Source organism: Microcaecilia unicolor, chromosome 9, assembly GCF_901765095.1.
Source record: "Microcaecilia unicolor chromosome 9, aMicUni1.1, whole genome shotgun sequence".
Classification (NCBI taxonomy): domain Eukaryota; kingdom Metazoa; phylum Chordata; class Amphibia; order Gymnophiona; family Siphonopidae; genus Microcaecilia; species Microcaecilia unicolor.
The window spans coordinates 187923922-187947659 of NC_044039.1; the positions used below are offsets into that span (position 1 = coordinate 187923922).

General features: G+C 40.9%; 1 protein-coding gene across 1 annotated transcript in view; it reads right to left on the minus strand.

Annotated features, from left to right (window-relative positions):
• Window positions 1–23738, minus strand: part of ASPG (asparaginase) — a 144926-nt gene that overhangs the window by 25854 nt on the left and 95334 nt on the right. The window contains exons 8-12 of the mRNA XM_030213781.1: window positions 21553–21738; window positions 11491–11604; window positions 8799–8918; window positions 8065–8160; window positions 2953–3116 (exon numbers count right to left, since the gene is read on the minus strand). Coding sequence (XP_030069641.1) covers window positions 2953–3116; window positions 8065–8160; window positions 8799–8918; window positions 11491–11604; window positions 21553–21738 — 680 coding nt within the window. The remainder of the gene's footprint in view (window positions 1–2952; window positions 3117–8064; window positions 8161–8798; window positions 8919–11490; window positions 11605–21552; window positions 21739–23738) is intronic.

Sequence of the window (23738 nt, forward strand, 5' to 3'; positions counted from 1 at the left end):
TTAAGTAGCCTGGAACAGAAAGAAACAGAACAGTTCTTGGACAGTTTCTATTCTCTAGTTAGATGCTATATATCTGTTTTGAGTTTTTTTCAGTGCTTGACTCTATATGTTTTTGTGCATTGTGAGGATTGCTAATAAGTTTATTAAAAAAAATTGACTTTATAGTTTATTAAAACTTGCTATTCCGCCTAAGCTAACTTGTAGCTCTAAGCAGTTTACAAACTTAAATTAAATTTCAGGGTAGGAAAGGAACTACAGTAAGAGATAGGAAAGAACAATGCACTCGTCCTAAAAGCTGTCATCCTCAAAAATCACCGCAAGAAAAACAGGGGGAAATAGAGTCAATAAAGGTAGGTGGGAAGAAAGGTAATGGAATAGCAGTGGATTCAGCTGTAGAAATCCTATATGGGATCTTATGTAGAGTTAAAAGCTTGATGAAAATGCCAGGCTTTTATGGAGACTTGAAATTTTTGAAAGATAATTTGGCACGGACGTTCAGGGAAAGCGAGTTCCAAAAGAAAGGGGTCATGAAGTAGAAGGGATGGTGCCTGGTAGATTCAAGCTGAGCAGATTTGGGACTGGGAAGAACCAGCCAATGATAATTTATGCAGCAAAGAAGACAGGTAGGAGATAATGGGGGAGACCAATCTTGTAGGCCTTAAAAGTAATTGTCAATAGTTTCCAATGAATCCACTGGCTCAAGGAGTACCTCCAGAGTCCTTATTCCATTTCCCTCTGTAGAACCAGAAAAGTGATGCATTTGTTGAGAATCCTTTGATTATGCAGCATGTAAAATATGTAGCAAACATTAGTATGCAAATGAGGGTGCAATGGCACTGTTTTCTAACCTGCTCGCCTCCTTTCCCAGAATCACATACATACCTTTTGAAGACTACTATATTATTGCATTAGATGATGTCATAAAACTGTTTTTTTTTCTTAAGCTGCTTGCCATTTCAGGAAATACAGCAGTTAAAGCAAACCTCAGCAGACTCTTTCCTTTTTCTGTGCTGCCAGTGCGCAACAGGGCGCTAACTGTCCTCCTGCTGCAAGGGGATTAGGCTGCTACAACTGTATAACAAATCACACTGCAACCCGGCACAAAAGATTGGTTCCCTGCTAAGATGTGGTGGTACTGGGGACACTTAAGAAAATACTACTGGTAGAAAGAAGTTAAAAGATAAACAAAAAGCCAGCGTGAGGGGCAGTAACATGCTGATAGAGGAAGAGAAGAGGAACTGTATTGTGAACTGTGGAAAGAAGATTGCTAGGGTAAAAAAGGCTGGAGGAGAAGTGAAAGAAGTAGCACAGAGAAGCTGCAGGAGCCAAAGAAGTCCTGCAACCTATGTTACCAATGAAATCAGGGACAGGAGGTGGCTGTAATCGGTGGTGCCAGGGACATCTGGTAACCTTACTACAGGAGCTTATAAGCTGGCTGCTTATATCACTGGCCTGAAAACACTTAAGAGAAGGGTTTTAGATGGGACAAACTGTTTGTTCACATCAGTGCCCACTTAGGAATGCTCAATCTCCCCAATAGGGAAACCCACCCCAATTCAGGCCCAAGAATACCTACAATACACAGGGATATACTTTTCCTGAAAAAGAAATAAGTAACTACAATACAAAACAAAAATACATATGTGGAGGAGCATTTTAGAAAGTATGTCTATCCTCAAAAATACATGTGGAAATAACTACATGTAGAATTTGGCTATCATTTTAGAAAGGCAGGTGTGCATGTGTAGGTCCCTTCCCTAAAAGTGTAGGTGCTACATGTGTGAGTTAGGTGCCAGCTATATGCGGGAGGAGGATCAATTTTACAGATTGTTTACAGTGCTATTTAATGCGTATATCTGTAATAGTATAACAAGTTACTCCTATTTCTAGGTTTCAATTTGCCAACTGCAAGTTTACCTCATTGATTGTACTTATGTCTATGATTGACCATTTCACTATTGTTATGCTATTTAACAACATTGTTAGTTTTATGTCAAGCTGTATCTGCTGTACACCATATTAGGTGAATCTCTTCATAAACTGGTTAATAAATCCAAATTAAAATATAAATGCAGGAAAAATACAGGAGGAAAGCATAGTTTCAAAATAGCAACTTAAACCTGCACATGGCAGCACATACACGTCAAACAGCCAACCTGAAAATCTATACATGTAGCATCTCACATGTTTAATCAACCCCCGCCCCCCCACATCAGGTTTTCCCTTCCTGCATCAGATTTCCCGCACATCAGAATCCCCCTCCCCCCAATTCCTGTCTTGCATTCCCTTCCCCAGGGCATTCCATGACCCTTCCCTAGCAATAGTACCCAAAACTACCATTAGGCGTCATGGGCACCATTTTTCTTCTCGGAGCCAGATGTGTGGAAGCAGAAGGCGACCACTTCCAACCCCCAACTTAGACCGCAAGAATCCCCTCTGGGTAGGCCCTGGAGATGGTGGTTGGGTTTGGGACTGCTGGGAGGGTCTACTATTCCGAGGGGGGTGGAGGTAATGCAAGACAGCATCAAGGGGGTCTGTTCTAGGGACGGTTTGATGCAGGGAGGGGAGTTGGTTCAACTCACTTACATGTTGTGGCATAGTGCTCCTTTGGGAAGAAGTGCAGCTTTACCTCCTGCCCACAGGAGAACCTTGCCACAAATATGTTTGTGGGATAGAGCAGGCGTAAATCCCGACATCAAGGTGTTGTGTAGTCCCCTTCTAAGAAGGGGAATGCATGTGTAGATTCCAGGCCCACCCATGGACCACCCAATATATAACCCCTTGTAAAGTATACGTAGATTGTGCATATTCATAAATTCCCTCATATAAAATTCTGAAATTGGAATTTCACATGTATGCTATATACACTTGTAAGTTCCATTATTTACATGTATATGAGTTTCTAAAATGAGGGCCTTAACATAGTGCAAATTATAATGTTTGATATTTTACCTGAATTTCACAGCATTTAGCAATGGTGTGCTCCCGTAGCGATCCTTAGCATAAACAGTAGCCCCATTCTTCAGTAAATACTCAACCACAGTAACATTGCCTTCACAAGATGCTATGTGCAGGGGAGTTCGCCCATCATAATCTTCACTGCTCAAATTACCACCCTGTTTAAACACAAACACTTATCAGCTACAACAGCACACTGAATAAGAATTTGGATATATGCCATTAAGTGGTTTTCTAGTTATGTAGAATTACAAATTTATACTGCACTTTACAAATATGGGTCAGCATTTCAAGTGCCCTTGGGTGCAAAAAAAATCTCACGACACAGGAATGATTGCTGTGAGATAGTGAACGGTCATTTAACCCCTCTGTGTTCAAGTTCAAACTCTAATCTCTTGGAGGAAGAGAAATGTTATCCATGTGATTTACAATGATGTGACACTAGATTAAAACACAAATAAAACAGAATCCAAGACACAATAGTACTCTCAGCACAAAATTGAGAACATGGATAACAGTGGTTACGATTTTCTTTTGGATACGGCAGAAAATGAAATATTTATATCTTATAATTAATGGAAGATACCTGTTGAAAATTCACAGATAAGATTGATAAGAACTTCACACCATGAAAATTCTTGCTTCTTCCCACCACCCTCACCCCATTCTTTTCTTAATTCCTTTTTATGAAACTTGTAAGTCTCATTATTAGAAAATTCTATCATAGTGACTGACCTTGCTCTGGCAGTGCTAATTTCAGACATCTAACTTCAACCAAATCATATTACAAACAGCAACAGTACTAGAAACTAATTAATATGCATTTCTAACAAAATCATTGTCTCCTTTTTGATCTAAATTTAATTTCAGCTAATTCCTGATGAGCCATTAAGGGCTCCTCTCTGTATAGACACTACCCTGCTTCAGAAATGTTTCATTGGCCACTTAGCTAAAAGATCACTAGCGCATGCTCAATCCCAATAAAACTGTTGCTTGCCGGGTCACTGGTCCACTGTCTCAGACCTCGCCTACCCCAGTTCCTTCTGATATTTCCATTCCTACGGTTACAGTTTTCCGATATCTTAGAGTTCTGCTTGACTCTAAGTTGTTTCATCAACAAATCTCTCATGTCCAAACTGGATCCTTCATTCTATGCAAACTTCATTATTTACACTTCTTTCTTGACTTTGATTTGTTCCATACACTCTTGTAATCTCTCGAATTGACTAGTGTAAAGCGGCACTCACTGGCATTGCTTCTTCACAGTTAAGGCGAATCAAATCTTTTAAAACACTGCTATTCTCTTACTTTGCCATGCTCATTGTTTTGATCATGTTACTCCGCTTTTCATTCATCTTCATTTGTTACCTATTTGCTTTTGTATCCCATTCAAATTCTTATGCTTCACTCACAACATTTATTTCATTCAGAACAACTTTCCTATTTAGCTGCTTCTACAATTCCATATATGCTATCTCGTATTCTTAGGTCTCTAGACTCAAATAGATTAGTTCTTTCAAATCCGAGGCAGGCTCATTATGAGTCCACACTTTCCTCTCTGCTTTTTATTTTCTTGCTCTAAAAGTTTGGAATGATCTTCCAACATTCGTTCTGAACACTCTTTCCTTAAATTCAAGGCCCAACTTAAAACTCACTTATCTGGACTGGGTTTCAGTGAGGCCGACTTGCATTCAGCTCGGATGTGAGCATGGGGGTTCCTCGAGGACGCACAATTGTCAATCTCTCGTATGAATGAGATTCTTTCCTTTTTTTTTAAAATGAAGTTCCATTTTACATTTGTTTTATATTATATATTTCTATTGTAAACCACACTGATTCTTGCATTGTAAAACGCAGTATAGTAAGCATTATTAAAACATTAAAAGGCATTTCTTAAGGAGCTTAAGGCACCAATTGTGTGCCAATACTTACACAATACTCACACTTATGTGTAAAACTGGCACCCTTAATTGGCAATACGTGTACAAGTGCTAGGCCCTGTTCTGTACAAATGGCATGAATGTCACTGAGCATGCAACTGCAAGTAGGGCAGACCTGTGGGCAGAGCATGGGTGTATCATAGGTGTTCTGCTTAGTGACACGCACAACTTATAGAATACTAGTGAGCTACACATGTTACAAGTGCAGCAACTTATGCCTGCCACTGACAAAGCGTAAGCAGTTGCGCCTAGATATCAGCACACCCAAGGCCACTTTGCGCTAGTAGTCTATAACAGGTTAGGTGTGTCCTAATGCCATTATAGAACTGGCACTTATATTTTGACATGACTTTACAGAATTGCCAACTAAGGATTCTTCCTCAAGAAATAAAATAGAAGAAAATCTCCTACTTGCATATAAGTGTGGGAGTGGCTAAGCAAATCAGAATTTTCTATATTGATTCTTATTGCAATTCCATGTACATATTAATAGCATGCCTAGAACTGAAGAGAGGGAAGGAGATTTTAGAACAGGGATTAGCATAATGGTTGACTTGTAATCCCCTCTAGACCGAGGTCTGACTGCACAATGACCACAAAATAATTGTGTTTTATTTCCCTTTTAGGGAATGAAACAATCCTTTCTAATGTGCTGAATGTTATTTTCTATTTGTGTTTATTCTTGGATATATATATAATAACTGCAATAATTAAAAAAAATACAGGAAGCTACAGCTATAAAGGGATCCTTTTACTAAGGTGCACTAAATGTTAAGACACACATTATATTCCTATGGGCATCTTAAATCTGTTAGCGCACCTTAGTAAAAGGACCCCAAATAGAGGTACAAACCTTTTACTCCTACAGAGGGAAAAATACAAATATATCTGAACACAAAGGAAATTTAAATCACTGAAGAGCAGCCTTCATGAACTACCCTAGTTAGGGTCAATGACCAGACAAGTTTTTTACTTTGCACTCTTGAACTTCCTCAAAAACTTCCCAAACAGAAGTATTCTGAGCCAGCTTATTTAATCGTGTCTTCCTGTACCAGATCTACCTGATTTGAGACAGATTGCCCTTTTGACAACAAAAAAAATCAGCACACATATCCGCTATTAAAGAGTGGTTATCATAGTCCACTCTGAATACCAGTCAGAAAGCGAACAGTGTTAAGCAACTCTCTTGGGGCCCTGTTTACTAACGTGCACTTGTGTTTCTAGCACATGCTAAAATTAGCGCAATGTAAACGATAGAGCCACCCATATATTCCTATGGGCGTCTCTAGCATTTGGCTCACGCTAAAAACGTTAGTGCGCCTATAGTGCAGCTTAGTAAATGGGGCCCTTGGTTTATTAAGAGCTTGAGACATTTTAGATTGAAAATAATTATTTCTAACAAGCACACAGGCACTTAAATATTCCTGCAAACACAGTTTATAAGAATCATAATCATCAGCATCATGCGATTTCCTCCATTTTCTCTCAAACTGTCTTTAAGACATGTAAAGTTTCAGTAACCTTATTCCTCCAAGGTCATAAACCAGAGCCATCAAAAAAACCTCATTACTAACACCTCCATAAAAACCAGCTTGTACCTCATCTAGGCCCTCTACTAGCTCTAAATGAGATTGCAATTGCCGCATGATTTAAGATTCTATCATTTTCACTACTTTTAACAAATTAGAATTGTTTCCTGGAACGTGGCCATGGAGAGCTTTTTAAAAATAGATGTCACGTGAACTTGCCTTGACTTAATTGGATAGCACCCCATCTATATATAAAAAACTCACCCTCAACGTTCTATTTGCACTGCCGTCACTGAAGCCAGGTTCGTAAGTTCGAAGCTCTGAAGCCACACAAAATCACAGTCTGTGGGCCCCGCCCTCGCGTCAAACTTTATGACGTTGAGGGTGGAGCACATTCTCAGCTCCAACGTTGTACTGCACTATAGCTCTGCTCCGCCCTCGCGTCAAAACGCGATGACGTCGAGAGCAGAGCACACGTTACTCTATCGGTTCCTACTGCAGGGGCATTCACATGACACTGAAATCTTGTTTCGCCAGGTCAGTGGGGTGGGGGGGGCCTTCGGAGAGGGGGGAGCGCTGGCAGCGATGACATCGGTGGGGGTGGAAGGGGGTGCACTGGCAACACACACACCGAGGGGAAGGGAACGGTCACGGACGCTGGGGGGCATGCCAAAAGGGCCAGGGTCACAGTACATTCGCATGGAGGCTGCAGGGGGGGCCGGCGACACACGGAGACACAAAGGGACGGAGGGGAGCCTTGCTAGCGCCCGTTTCATTGCGATTTGAAACGGACCTTCCTTACTACTATTTAAAGATTTATAAACAATTGTATTAACCATGCCACAGCTTCTTCTGTGAGATGAGTATATAACTATGTAGGGCCTAGATCCATACTTCAGTGACCATCAGCAAACTTATTACCAAATGTTGGATCTCTTCAGTTGCAGGGGTAGCAACTGCACCCCAAATAATGGATTACTTATGTTTCCCCTGAAGAGCAGTAAACACTTCCCTATCACTACTTACTCTCCTCAGGCTAAAGCATCTGCCCTAACATTGAGAATTCTGTAAGGATTCACAAATTTGGTCTACTTTATCTTTAACAATGCTGTGCTAGCACCTGACAACTTAGGGAACTATTCTTTTCTGAATAACTTCTATCTTCCCTGGTCACAGCTTTTAGGTAGACTTCTGAAGTTACTACTTGAATTTTTACGTCTGAATAAAAATATAGTTACTTTATGGTACTATCTTTGTAATGCAGTTAAAATTAAAAAAAAAAAACCCAGACATTTATTTTACAGTTTTACTTTTATCAGTGCAGAATTTAATGATGTAAATCAAGATTTAAATGGATTTAATTTAAATCAAACTTACCTTAGGAGAGAAAGGAATAAAGTCAAGGAACAGGAATGCTAATATGAGAAATCTGGGTAATATGAATATCAACATCAGCCTCTAAATTTCTAAATTTTTTTATTTCCTGAGGCAAGGAAGAAAGTAGGGAGAAGGGAAGTATGCTTGTAGAGGTCTTGCAACTACTTCTAAAGGCATAATTTAAGATTATTTTATACAAGAGTAACACATAAAACCTAAGTCCCACTAAAAAAAAATAATACAAAAAAATATATATATACCATTTCTCTTACGGCTTCAAGGGCAATAATGTCACCAGTTTTAGCAGCAGCACAAGCCAATACTGGAGTTAAAGTGTCTCTGATAACTTCTAGGTCCTGAAATATGAAAAATATGAAAAAAAAGTTAAGTATCTTCAAACAGATGTAGAAACTATAAACCATGTGTCACATTAAGAACAAATCAAAGTAATGTATATAAGCATTTCATGATCCAGAGAAGAGAAGATAACCAGCATTTGGCTAAAATGTGCAGTTTTCCAAGGGTGAAACTGTACTCTGCTTCTCCTTCAATCACAGTATTAACAATACTGTCACCACAGAAAAGGAGTAGGATGGTGTTGGGGAGATCATGATTGTTAGGGGAGGGGCATGAGCCCAATAGTTAATTGGGAAGCACAAGGCTGAAGATTTGCCTAGGGTGCTTAATACTCTTGCACTAGCACCTGCCTCTGAACACTACTGGGCTAAACTTTAGAGACCATACAAATTATATTATAAAGAAAAACAGAAGAGCAGTTCCAGCATTATTTTTCTTCTAGTCTAGCAGTTTTAAAAATATATTGCATGCATTTAAACTAAATATTAGCTTGAACTTGAAGATATATTTGTACCAACTTTAACTGTGAGCCCATTAGGGACAGAAAAAGTACCTGCACATAGTATATGTAAACTGCTTTGGTTGTACCCACAGAAAGGCGATATTTGGGAATCTTCAATCACAAGGGTCTAGTTACCTCTTTGCAGCTTATACTAAGACACTGGGCAATTGCTTGAATGAACTTGCTCTCTCTGAGAGAGATCTTTGCTCCTGTGTAAGCTGCCTTCATTTCTCCTCGTAGATTTTCAGAAAGCATCTAAAAGAGATCCACCCTTTGTTAAGTAAATCATATTTCACAAGTTGTATTTTTTAAGCTTCATCAGTTATATCATATCCGTCATTTCTTTCATGCTCATCACTTGCTGCTTTGGTGCAGGCTACTATATTATCTCATTTTGACTACTGTGATATTTTATATTTATTTATCTATTACTACTAAACGTCACTCAAAATTGCAACCAAATTGATACTGAGACTTAAAAGATCAGATGTTCCTCCTCAGCTCTTGCTTCTCTTCATTGGCTCCTATTTCAAGCTCGTGTTCTGTTTAAACTGTCCTGTATAACATTCAAAATGTTCCTACATATATTCTTTTTTTTCATTTTCTACAGTTGACAGTTTTGTTAGAATGAGGGACCCACTTCGCTTGTTTCTGCCTTCTTTTTTAGGAGTCAGATACAAGCGTTATCTTGCGGCTTCTTTCATTTATCAAGCTCCTCATTGTTGGTCATCTCTTCCATTGGAATTATGCTCTGGGTTCTTATTATTCTTTTCATAATAACTTTAAAAAATGTTTATTTAAGAAATTTATGGGTAACATTTTTTTCTCCTCTTTTTCATTACTTCTTTGTTACCCATTTTGAACCACTTTTTGTGGGAGTTAGCCGGATACAACAGCCATATTACATTACATTAACAAGTTAACTAAAAGGAAAGTCTTGAAGCTGTTTAATTCAAGCCAATAGGCCAGACTCTACAATCACTTATTCCTGGGGGAATTCTGAGCAATTGTGCAATGCAGAAGTGCGTAGAATTCCCCCATGGTATAGAATTTACCTTTTTTCCTATCTATAATTGTTCAAAACTGGCAGGAGATTGAGCAGGTGCCATCTTTTCTCTGCATCATGTGGCTCTCTCAAAAGTGTGATCTGTGGGATCCTGAACTTCTGTGCTGGTCTCATAGAAGAGCACAGAATTTCAAGCACCTGTGCAATGCAAGAGAACGGCAGCAGGCGATCTGGCTAAAGCATTGGGAGGGACAGGAAAGGCATAACAGGTAGAGACAAACAAGGAAATTGACTTGTGAAGGAGGGGAAATGAACTCTGGCCTTATTTATAGGGGGGAGTTGAGCTGGAGTAGAATGCAATGGGGAGGGAGAATGAGAAGAGCATGAACAAGTTATGATATTTTTGGACATTTCCTCAGCTTTTAACATCTTGGTCATTTGATTACGCTTGGTTGGTTACAACTTTTAGGAATAAATGGCATCCTACTGAAGTGGTTTTAAACGATAGCAAACTAATTCACACAAGTTGTGTAAGTACAGAACCTATTACCTATAAAAGGAGGAATTCAAACTCTGTCTGAAAGTAAACTACTATACAATGAAAAATACACCTAGCTAGAAAGAGAAAATGATCACTTATAGTCACAGAACTTCAAAAAACCTTAGCAACTTAGAATGCCTTCACCTATTAAAAACAAGAATTGCAAAATTATTCTTTAAAAGCAGGATCTTCATCTCTTAATGATTATTGTTTACTTCCCTCATACAGCTGTAATATCTTACATCTTCATAATTAAGCTGCACAATTAAAAAGGAATTTTAATTTATGCAGGTCCATGCATTCTTTGTCCTTATTAGTTCACAAAAGTTTTTTTCTAGCAACTCAACCACTGACAGGGTAGAGCCAGGTAATCCTTTTCCAGTGCTTACAATGTGCATGATGTCAAACAATAATTGTTGGGATCACATACCTACAACTGGCAAATGAAGTACAGAAGGCTCATGTGACTGAAACCCATCAAGTCAATGCAAAAGTTGATGTTTGATTAGAGCATTCTTGCTTTTAAATAGAGCAACGACAGTATTCTCTCCACATGTATATTTCAAAGTCTTGAATATTTGGTAAAGCTGGAAACAGCCCAGAGGTCAGAACCAGGAAATCTTGGATTTCTGGGTTCTATCCAGTTTTTGCTTTCAAGTATGCCCTTCCATTTTAACTTCCATACCTAGTTGTGTATCTAGATGCAAATATAATTGAGTAGTAAATTCAGATATAATTATTAATAGTTCTCTTTTTGCTCTTTGGTAATACATATACAGTAGTGTCCACAGCTACCTCAGAGAAGGTTGCCAGCCCAATAATTCAGTGGTACTTATTCAAATAACAAATCTCCACAATGAAAGATGATCTACAAACGGCCAGCGACGCTACAACAGTTTCAGTATTATGAGCCCTGACGTGCCCTTTTATTGCAATTCGCTACCCTGTTAGACAAAGCTGGCTTTGCTACAGAGATCTCAGGCTTACTGGTATCAAAAGAAAAGTGCAGCTAATCATGATACTCAATAGCACTATCTGAATAATGCTGCAGAGTATCATTACAGAACACCCCAGCAGTATCCAGTAGTGGATGGAGCTGGGATGAAGTCTGCAAGTATCCAGACAGCAGAAATACACAGTGCTCTGAATACTCAGATTCAGCAATGGCATTTTAAATAACGCTAGCTGCTAAGGCTGAATATTAACCCATGCATGTTTAGGGCTACGAACTAAGCCACATGAAATTGCTGACTTAGAAGCTTAAATTTTAAAAGTTGTACCTTCTTTTTCTCCTCTCTGTCAAGTTCACTTTTTCCTAGTATATAAGAAAGTTTAGCTAAGGCTGCTTCAGGTGTCATATCAAATCCAGGTATCACTCCTGCATGCGAAAGAGCCTGTAATTAGCAAAAGACAGAAACAGATTTAATCCAAACACTTAAAATTAAATATTTATGTCTTGCCTATCAAAATTTCTAGTTAAGTTACAATAGGATAGATATTTGGCTCACCAGAGTCATTCAGCATTAATTTGCCAAAAGTTAAACCATACCCTAGGAATTCCAAAGCATATTTTGTTTTAGCTAGGTAAATTTTATGCAGACAATAATTTGCTGAAAAAGAATTAGTTGGCTGAGAACAGGGACAGGAAGTTTAAAGGAATATGAAAACAAGGTTTCTCTGATGAATTCCCAGATTTAGCCACACTTTTTGAATATGGACCTCAGTGCAAGCATATGGTTAAATAGATAACAACATACTCTGTGATACACAGTTAACTGCTCCTCCTAGTTCTGCTAAATCCAAGTTTACTATACACATTATTTAAAAAATGTTCATAAATCTTTGTACATTAGAAGAAAGTTACTTTACACCTTTCAGTGGGGTATTCTGAATCCCATTAACATAGCTCACTCTAACCCTTCCTGCTCCTCTCTGCCTCATCCATAGAACTACATATCCAGTAAACCTACTGCAATAAGCGAAAACATTTCAACAGTGTTTGTGGAAATAAACCAGGATACAGCTCTATTTGCATCTAAGTCATATAAACTTCCAGAGCCCCTATTCTCTTCCAGATGCTACTAACCACTTGCCATAGAACCAGCCAGGTCCTCTGTGTTCCTTGCACCAACCTACATAAGACCAGCTAAGCAGATGGTATCTCCTCACAAAAGGCTAGAGGGTCTCCATTTGGTGCCGTAGCACTCAGCAAGAACCACTCAAGTACTAATTCTATAACTGTTTTCTTATATTTAGGTGCCTATTCTATAGTTTAGTTAATTTAAAATCTACATATCACAGCACTGTATACAATCCTATATAATAATTCTCACCTCCAACGTTCTAATGTGCCTGGTACCGTGGCTCCCTCGAAGGTAGTCTGCTAGGCAGTTTAGAATGCACTGACGTCAGTGATGTCACTGACAGCTGATTCCTAGGCAAGGGGAGGAGTACTCCTCCCCCTGCCTGGGAAACAGCTGTCAGTGCCCCCGCCTTGGTGCAACACCCAAGCCCCTGCCCTGCAAAACCGCGAGCCAGGCAAGGGGAGGAGTAGGGAAACACGCAGAGCCTACACGTGGAGTAGGGAAACCCCCTGCCTACCAATCAGCTCTCAGTGCCCCCCCCCTCGGCGCAACACCCAAGCCCCTCCGCAGCACTCAAGCCCCTACCCCCCTCTCGAGCACATCAACTCCTTCGCCACCCGCAGCCGCCAATACTAACGCTGTCCGGCCACTGCTGCTTCTCCTGTGGAGCAGCAGCAGCCGGTACAAAAAGAAAAAAGCCAAAAAAAGATTTTTAACCAGAAACGCAGCTCCGTAGACAGCCATCTGGCATTGGCTGTCGTCACTGCAGCCGCTCCTCCTCTCCCATCCACGTCACTGCCTCTGCAGGAAGACCCCGGAGGAGCGCAGCGACGTCAGAGGGGAGAGGAGGAGCGGCTGCAGAGATGATAGCCAATGCCAGATGGCTGTCTATGGAGCCGTGTTTCAGGTTTAAAATCTTTTTTTGGCTTTTTTCTTTTTGTAGCGGTCGCTGCTGCTCAACAGGAGACGCAGCAGTGGCCGGACAGCGTTAGTATTGGCGGCTGCGGGTGGCAAGAGGGTTGATGTGCCCAAGGGGGGGGTAGGGGGGTCACTGGACATGGGTGGCTGCAGGGGGGGCAAGGGGAAAGGAGAGGAGGGTCGCTGGACATGGGTGGCTGCAGGGGGGGGCAGGGGGAGAGGAGAGTCGCTGGACATGGGTGGCTGCAGGGGAAGCAGGGGAGAGAGGAGGGCCGCTGCACATGCGTGGCTGCAGGGGCAGAGGAGGGTTGGTGAGGAGGGGGTCCTGAGAACAGATGGGTGGCTGCAGGGGGGGCAGGGGAGACAGGAAGGACGCTGCAGGGAGGGGGGATTACCTTGCTAGCGCCCGTTTCATTGCCTACCAAAACGGACCTTTTATACTAGTAAATAATAAAAAAAAAGTAAAAAGAACTACAATATTTAAAAAGCCAGTATCACTCACACCATGCATGAGAAAGAAACCACAGTATCTGAACCGCTCGTTCCGGTTCCCATTATGTGCTATCAGCCTCTGCCTGAGCTCCATAAACCAAACCAAAGAAATGGGGTTTTCAACAATACTTAAAAGTTTTCATAGTAACATTCCATATGTACATATGGAAGGATATCATTCCATTGTTAGGGCGCTACAAAAATGCCAGGTAGACTCATAACGAGCCTGCTTAGGGTTAAGAAGTACTAACCTATGCAAATCAAGAAACCTCAAAGTGCAGTAGGGAGAGTATAGGGGATAGTAAATATAGAGAGATAGGGCGAAAGGCTGATATAGTAAGCTCTATGCGCTAGGCAGAGTATCTTGAATGGAACCCAAAAATAAACAGGAAGCCAATGCAGCTTTACTAACAATGGTTTAACATGGTCAAATTTTCCGGCTTTAAGTAATAACTGAGCTGCTGTATTTTGTAAAGTTTGTAATTCCTTAATTTGTGAAACTGGGAGACCTGCATAAGTTGTGGTACAATAATCTAATCGTGACATTTAGAAATGCATGTACTAGTGAATATAGTGCAGAAAAATCAAGGACATTATGACGATACCTGATCAACCGAAGAGAAGCAAAACCTTTCTTCAGAACTGTAGAGATCTGATCTTGAAATGCCAAACAAGAATCAATAACAACACCTAAATAGCAGAAAGAGTGAGGGGGTAGCCTACTTTACTTTACAGAATACTAGCAAAACAGCAGAAATGTACACCTTATAATTTAGCAAACTCACTTCAAGCTCATGTACTTAACACATGTCCATCAGATAATAACATTCAAAATTTATGTTCTGGGCTTGTGGTGCTAGAAACTAAAGAAAACCTTTTTTTAAAGAAGACCTCAGCTTGGCAGAGTCATGGGGTATTCTTTGGTTTTAGCCTCCACTCTCCAATCGTCACTAGTCTTCAAGCATATTTTTATGTATTTTTGTTTTATATACGGCTTTCTTAATATATTTTTAGTTGATCTCTTTTTGGATTCAAAACCTCTATTGGATGCAACCCTTATGTAAGAAATTGTAGTCACACTTATCAGATTAATGCCATAATAGCACTTAACTTAGATCACTTCACAAGGGGAAATCAAATCTATGTCCCCTGCATTCAAGTAACACAGCCCTAACCCCTATGTCAAACACACATCTGACAGTGTCCCATTGATTGTTCTCCGTCCACCAAGTCTCTGAGATTTCTATTATACCTACCTCATCATTTAGTGCTATATACTCTAACTCCCTCATCTTATTTTTTAGGCTTCTAGCATTTCTATACAGACACTTCAAAACTGTGGTTTTTCCCTGCATTTACAAGCTGCTTAGAAGTTGACAGGGATAATCTGCATCCTTTCTGCCCACTTACCTCCTATCAAGCTCTTCACCTATCTTTGCCATTGCTCAGGCTCACTTCTCCCTCTTTTTATCTTTATCATGTAGCCCCTCAGACTCCACCATTCATCTACTTTTCTCCTTATCACCAGCCTCATCCCCTCAGTCTCATCCCTCTTTCACAAGCTTTCCAGGCTCTCCCTCCCTGACGTCTCCTCCACAGATTCTTAATCTCTCTCAACCATCACTTCAGTCTCATTATCCTCTTCTCCCTCCTCCCCCAACACATCATTCCTCTCTCAAATATCCCTCCCCCTTTCATCCAATCTCTCTCTAAGACTCATTCCCTCACTCTGTTCTTCCTCCAGGACTCAATCATTCATCCTTTTCTCCCCCCAGTTTCATCCTCACATTCTTCTCCTCCAACTCAATCACTCATTCACTCCCCACCTAGGTAATCTGTTCTCTCTTTCAAGCTCAGAAATGCCACTCATCCATTCATCCCAGATTTAATCCATCTCCCTTCCCCACAAGGGTAACACCTGCCATGAATCCCCAGGCTCAACCCCTCATCCTCTCTTCCTCCTAAGCCAATTCCTTTTTCAGAACTACTCATTCTGCCCCATAAGGGTCTGTAAGGGGATACCGGTGGTAAACATCAGGGTAAAACAAAAGAAGGCAGTATGGTGAGATCAAGCCTGGGCTGGCAACAGAAGAACATGCCTGGGCTGGCCTAAGGTGACAATGGAGATCCAATGGCAAGATAAAGGAGAGCAGGTCTCAACCACTGATAAGGCAGTGAGGAGCGGGACAACAGGCAGTTAAGCTTCTGGCAGAGATCCACAGACAGGGTAAAGGCCAGCAGGCTTGGGTTGGTGGTGGAGATCTGGCGACAGGGTATGGGAGAACAGCCCTGGGCTTGCAATAGCATCAGTAGGGTCAGTTAAAACACATTTGAGCTTGCCAGTGAGGTGGAGTGGCAAGGAGACTGGGATTTATCCCCTAAGCCTGCCTTCCCACTTGCAAATTGAACAGAGCAACCGCCTCCCTGCACTGTGCTCTCCTCACATGTGTCCGAGAGTGTATGTTTGTAGGTGTCAGCTAGTTCCATGGGGCTGTACATGCATTTATTTTTTTCTCATTTTGTTATACAAATTTGCTCGCAACTCCAAATGAAAATTTATGGCCCATTTGGGGCTTAAACCCATGACTTGGAAACCACTGTTTTAGGCCTTTTTTTTCCTTTTCTACATCTCAAATTATATTATAACTAATGCATTGTTAAAACTGATCTGAGAACAAACTCAGTTAATGCTTTAAATTAATTTGAATTTACCTCATGTCTTCTCAGTAATTCAAGGCAAGTTATAGTCAGGTACAGTAGATGTTTTCCTGTTCCTGGAGGGATTATATAAGGCAATTATATAACTTGGTGACTCATCTATTGTGTTCCAATACCATGCGCTGAGGGCCAATTCTATAACGGCATCTGGGGACCAAGATTTAGTAATAGAATACTAGTGTAAGTCGGCACTGGAATGCCTAACAGCACCTTGTGATGCTTGTAACTTATAGTACTCTAAGTTACACATGTGTGTTGGAGACATGACCACAGCCAAACCGATGCTCTACCCACATATATGCCCCCCCTTGCAGTTCTGCATTTGTGTGTGTAACTGCCTCTGACACGCATAAGTGTAGGTGCCAAGTTATAGAATAGCTTTTTAATTTTGTAACTGAGGCAATAGAGGGTTACGAGACTTGCCTAAAATTACGATATCAGTAACAAGTATTCTTAAAACCAAGGTTCAAAGTCGTATAAAATGAAAAATTGTTGTAAATACATCCAGAGTTACTCCACGATCAAAGTTCTTTCAAGTCTCAAACTAATAAAATCTGGCAAAAAATGAAATGTCTGGCCCTACTTTACCAGGGCTTTAACTCAAGGACATTTGTCTTTGCAGCACAAGCTCAAGCAAGATGAAAAGCTCTACCTGGCTGGGTACTAGTTACAAACACTAATTGTTTAATAAATTAGCATACAAATTCCTGTGAGCAACTGCTGCATTTTGGGACAGACAACTAGCTCTGTAGAACAGAGCAATGTTTTCATTAGATGTGATCTATTACAGGAAAGAAACTGTCAAAACCTAGTCAAATTGGATTATTACTTCTAATGTATGATTTTTGTATTGTGTGTGTGTACAGTTAGGTGTGTCTATTTAAATCAAAGGGATTAAGTTTAGTTGCCATTTTATGTCATATTGCAGTATCTTAAGACCATAATGTACTTCTCCTCTGTTTCCTACAATGGTATGCTTTTCACTTAATAGTAACATAGTAAGTGATGACAGATAAAGAACTGAATGGTCCATCCAGTCTGTCCAACAATCACATTTATTATCAATTCAAGATTTAAATAAACAATGAACGTGATATTATATACTCGATCATGGTCTTTCTTTGATGTTTCTGGGACATAGATCATAGAAGTCCGCCTGGCTCTGTCCTTATGTTCTAACTACTGGAGTTGCCATCAAAGCCCAATCCAGCCTATCCAAATTTGTCTCGTCATTTGCAGGTCAAAGACCATAAAAAAAAAAGTCTGCTCGGCACTGTCCTCACGTTTCAAACCACTGGAGTTTCTGTCAAAGGTTTTTCTAGTCCATCCTAAATTGGATCGCCATATACAGGAAGACTGAACAAGGCAGCCAAGCACCGGCCTTAGCTGATGCAGCCAGAGTTGCCATCTAAGCACCACTTGACATGCAAACAACATATGCAACCCTTTAAGTTCTGTTTTTTATATAATTCATTTTCTAATTAGAGATACTTTGTGTTTGAATTCCACCACTGTTTTTTTTTTCTATCTCCCCCCTCGGGAGATCATTCCAGGCATCCACCACCCTCTCCATGAAAAATAATTTTCTGACATTACTCCTATGTCTACCGCCCTGCAACATCAATTCATGTCCTCTAGTTTTACCACTTTCCCTTCTCTGGAAAATATTTGTTTCTATATTAATACCTTTCAAGTATTTAAATGTCTGTATAATATCTCCCCTGTCCCTCCTCTCCTCTAGGGTATACATATTCAGGTCTTCAAGTCTCTTCTCATATGTGCTTTGGTGCAAGCCCCATATCATTCTTGTTGCCTTCCTCTGGACAGCTTTAATTCTTCTTACATCTTTAGCAAGATAAGGCCTCCAAAACTGAACCCAATACTCCAGGTGGGGCTTCACCAACGACTTTTACAGAGGCATCAACACCTCCTTTCTGATGCTAGTTACACCTCTCTCTAAACAGCCTAGCATCCTTCTGGCTACAGCCACTGCCTTGTCACACTGTTTCGCTGCCTTCACAAATATATAAAACAATCTGCCCCAGCACCGATCCTTGAGGCACTCCACTACTCACCTTTCCTTCCTCCGAGTGAATTCCATTAACCACCACCCTCTGGCATCTGTCAACCAGTTCCAAATCCAGTTCACCACCAAGTCTTAACTTCTGCCTGTCAAGTTTATTCAAGAGTCTCCTATGAGGAACCGTGTCAAAGGCTTTGCTGAAATCTAAGTAGATTATATCTAGCACATGTTCTTGATCCAATTCTCTGGTCACCCAGTCAAAGAATTCATTCAGATTTGTTTGGCATGATTTACCTTTGGTAAAACCATGTTATCTCGGATCTTGTCACCTACTGGATTCCAGGAAATTCACTATCCTTTCCTTCAGCATTGCTTCTATTACTTTTCCAATAATCGAAGTGAGGCTTACTGGCCTGTAGTTTCCAGCTTTTTCTCTCTCACCACTTTTGTGAAGAGGGACCACAGTCGCTCATCTCCAATCCCAAGGAACTTCCCCCATATCCAAGGATTTATTAAACAAATCTTTAAGAGAACCCACCAGAACTTCTCTGAGCTCCCTCAATATCCTGGGATGGATCCTGTCCAGTCCCATGGCTTAGTTCACCTTCAATTTTTCAAGTTGCTCATAAACACTTTCCTCTGTGAATGGTGCCATATCCACTTCATTCTCATATGTACCTTTGCCAGTCAATCGTGGTCTTTCCCTAGGATTTTCTTCTGAGTACACAGAAGTATTTGTTTAGCATGTTTGCCTTTTCCTCATCATTCTCCAAAAGATCATCCCGCAAATTTCTCAATCTGCACTTCCCCAGCTGTAAAGGACTAAAATACAGGCTAATGCATGCCACTACCTTCTCTTACATGAGCACGCAGCTATGGAATGCATTACCTACAGACCTGAAAACAACTGACGAAATAACTAACTTTCGCAAATCTCTGAAGACATATTTCTTCAACAAAGCCTACAAAGAGAACCTATAGCCTCACTAATCCACCTCACCAACCCATCCAGTTATTAAAGTCCACCTTCTATACTTACCCACCTAATCACTTCCTTCTCCTCCCCTTACTTATTCTCTGCACATTACTAATTGTATCTGATACCCTGGAATGAGAATGTCATAACTAAATTATGTAAGCCACATTGAGCCTGCAAAAAGGTGGGAAAATGTGGGATACAAATGCAATAAATAAATAAATAAAGTTCACAGCATCTTTCAATCTCACAATTCCATTTTTAGTCTTCCTCCTTTTACTAATATATCTGAAAAAATTCTTGTCACCCCACCTTACATTTCTAGCAATTTGTTCTTCTGTTTGCGCTTTTGCCAGACCTAACTCTCTCTTAGCTTCTTTCAGTTTCATCCATTATTCCTCTCTGTGTGCCTGTTCTTGAGTTTTTCTATATTTCATGAACACCATTCTCTTTAGCCTTTATTTTCTTGCAGAACCATATCTGTTTCCTTTACTCTCCCTACATAAAGGTTAGTAGCCATATTTATAGCTCAGCCTGGACCACTGCCTTTCCATTTCTCATATATCCCCCCAGCCCATCAGCTCTTTCTTCAGGTATTCCCCCATTTTGCTAAAGTCAGCATGTTTGAAATCCAGGACTGTGAGTTTTGAGTGGCTTCCCTCTCCTTTAGTTGTTATATCATACCACTGTTTGATGATCACTGCTGTCCAGGTCGGTGCCCACTCAGACATAACTCACACCTGCCCTATTTGAGAGCAACAATTCCAGCGTTGCTCTTTCCCTCGTGGGTTCTTTCATCATATGTCTGAGCAGAGCACTTCGAAAGGCATCCACGATCTCTCTACTTCTTTCCGATCTCGCAGATGGAACTTTCCAAGCTGCATCCGGCAGGTTGAAATCTCCCAGCAACAGCACATCTCTTTTCTTTCTCAACTGTTGGATATCTGTAACCAGATCTTTATCTAGTTCCTTCGATTGTGTCAGAGGTCTGTAGACAACACCCATATGGACAGAGGTTCCATCATTTCTCTTCAAGGTGATACATATTGCTTCTTCCTTTCCTCAGGTCCCTGGCATTTCAGTCACTGCGATATCGTTTCTCACATACAGAGCTACTCCTCCACCTTTACGATCATCTCTATCTTTCCTAAATAGATTATAGCCTGGTATGTTTGCATCCTATTCATGGGAATCATTGAACCATGTCTCCGTGTCAGCAACAATGTCTAAAGTCTGCCTCTACCATCAGGGCTTTCAGATCATGAACTTTGTTGCTTAGACTGCGAGCATTTGTGGTCATCGCTTTCCAGCTGCATTTCAGTGACAGTTTCATCTTCTGTTTAGTTTTGTATTTAGTATCACTTCCTGCTGTGTTAGTACGAAGTGATTCGCTAAGATTGTTGTTTTGTTTTCTTTACTACTGTCACACCTTGTCTTTAGCTGGGGGTGACCACTGGAAGTGACCTGCCTCCATATGCCACCCCACCGTCTACTTTAAACGCCTAGATACATATTGTCTGAATTTCTTAAGGATTTTTTTTCCTGCCACAGTGAGATGCAGTCCATCATTACAATATAGTGTTTTGTTTTTCCATGTATTGCTCTATCCTCCTATGTACCTAAAACCTTCTTGATGACACCACCTATTGAAATTCTTTGTATTTTGTAAACTTTTCTGTCCCTTTCCAAAAGTAGGTAGTAATGTGAACTGCTATAAAAGTGTGGAAGAGTTGTAAAACTTTCTGATAGCTTTTTACAGGGTTATACATTTTGAAGGCTAACAGAGTTTAAATTGACAACAAGTTTTCCTCTTATGCACCCTCATCCTCTCACCCTCCTCACCAAGGAAGTGATAGGACAAGACTTAAAAGGAGCTTCCTTGGAGGATGAACCCTTTACTGTGTCTGTGTCTCTATGGAGCAGCTGCAGGCAATAACAATTCTTTTTCAATAAACTCAAAACCAAAACTGTTTAGATATATACTGGGAAAACTGCAGGCCCACACCAGAGTGAAATTTGCTTGAACTTTCTTATTCACTATAAAATCTACATCAAGCAAGAAGTAATGTATATAAAGATAATAGTAATCTCTATGCACAACTGAAAAAAAATATACCTTTCATTGTCATACCTTTCCTGTAGCATAAGATTCACTGACGGATCCTCGTAGACACTGGGTACAGTTAATAATGAACACACCTCTTTCTGTGGCTCTCTTCAGTTCCTCCAGCAAATCAAAGCGATTATCTGGTGCGTTACCAGTCCCATAGGTTTCCAGTACTATGCCCTCCATTGGGGGCTGAAGAAATGCTTTAACCTATTAAAAACAAAAGTTGCAAAATTACTCTTTAAGAGGAGAATCTTCATCTCTTAACGAGTCTTAACTGTTTACTTCCTCTATACAAAATTAAGTTGTATGATTAAAAAGGAATACAGGATGACTTCCGGTCGGGACATGAGCTGAGCAGCAGCGTGTGGCTCGAGCTCTGAGACCCCTGCCAAAAACAGATATTAAACTAATCGGAAGGTGCTCAAAACAAGATCTTGCGGGAAGTGGAGGTAATTTATGGACAAATACCTCAGCAGGTCTCCATTAGCGATGGCACAAAAATCGGTAAAAAAAGAGAAAATAAAAACGACAGCGCAGGAGTCCAAGATGGCGGAAATATCCGCTCCGCAGACGGAAGGCTTTTCGGAAGCGCAACTCCAGCAAATCACGATGGCAGTAGCGAAGGCCTGGGACCCGAAATGGGAGGCGGTAGAACACAAGCTGGAAGAACTGAATACAAGGCTGGATGGAGTGGGCATTCGAATGGGGGACCTCGAAACCCGAGTGTCGGCCCTAGAGGATGAAGGGCGCGGATACGGCCCAGACATAGCCGCCCTCACAAAACAGCTCCACGAATATCACAACAAATTAGAAGATTTAGAAAATCGCTCCAGGAGGAGCAACATACGGTTAGTGGGGATACCAGAGACAATACCTGAAAAGAATTTAACCACTTGGCTTGAAACATGGCTAGCAAAAGAACTAGCGATAACAGACACCATGGGGCCGTTCGTAATAGAAAGAGCTCACCGCGTGGGACGCAAGGCTGAAGAACAAACGCGCCCACGAGTAATTATAGCCAAGATATTAAACTACAGACATCGGATGGAGATTTTACAGGGATTCCGGATGCGGAGGAACTCATTGACACATGACGGGCGCAAAGTGCTAATTTTTCAAGATTTCTCGGCCGAGGTGCAACAGAGGAGGCGGCAGTATCATCCGTTATGCTCTGCACTTGTGAGTAAAGGCATAAGATTTTCCCTCCAATTCCCAGCAACTCTACGGATGTTAATCCAGGGTCAGTGGAAAACATTTAAAACGGTGACAGAAGCAAAGAAAGCAGCACTGGAAGAAGGCTTACTAGAAAAAATCTAATGGTGACGTGATTGAATCGAGCACCAGAAAAGGTACATTGGACAGAGTGGGCAGGGGGCCTCATGTGCCTAGGGGGTCACTTCTCTAAGGACAGGCTAGACCTGGAGCGAGAGAAGGGAGGGTTAATAGAGAGGGGGGGAATGAAACGGGAGAAGGGTGGGGGAGGGGTAGGGAGAATAGAGGGTATGGGGGGGAAGGGAATGATAAAGATAGACAAAGGTAAAAAGATAAGGGAAAACAAAAGGACAAATAAACTTCCACATAGAACAAACGAGGGGGGATCACGGGTAACAGAACTAGCAGGTATGCCGGCCACAAGGAGTCACAATGCCAGTTAGAGTAACAACTTGGAACGTCGGGGGGATTAACTCCCCGATCAAAAGAGCTAAAATCCTAACGGCCCTAAAGCGGCATAACACAGATATAGCATGTCTGCAAGAAACACATCTATCAGACCTAGAACATGCCAAATTGAAAAGAAACTGGGTAGGGGAGGTGCTTTCCTTGGAGGCACTCGGGAAGAAAGGAGGGATTGCAATTTTATTTAGGAAAGGATTGACATATAAAGCAACCCAGGAAGAGTCTGGGGAAGATGGGAGATACTTAATAATAAAAATATGGCTACCCGGTATGGAACTTATTTTGGTAACAGTTTATGGACCGAACGTACATGACCCATTATTCCTGAGATCCTTAATGGCCAAATGTGCTAAATATAATAACAAAAGATTGGTGGTAGTAGGAGATTTTAACCTAGTGTATAATCCTCAAATGGATTGCTCAAACAGGGACTCTTCCCATCATATAGGTACAAAGGCTAGGGAATTAAAGTCGTTTTCTAAAACACTTAACTTGGTTGACACATGGAGAACGCTACACCCGACTGAAAG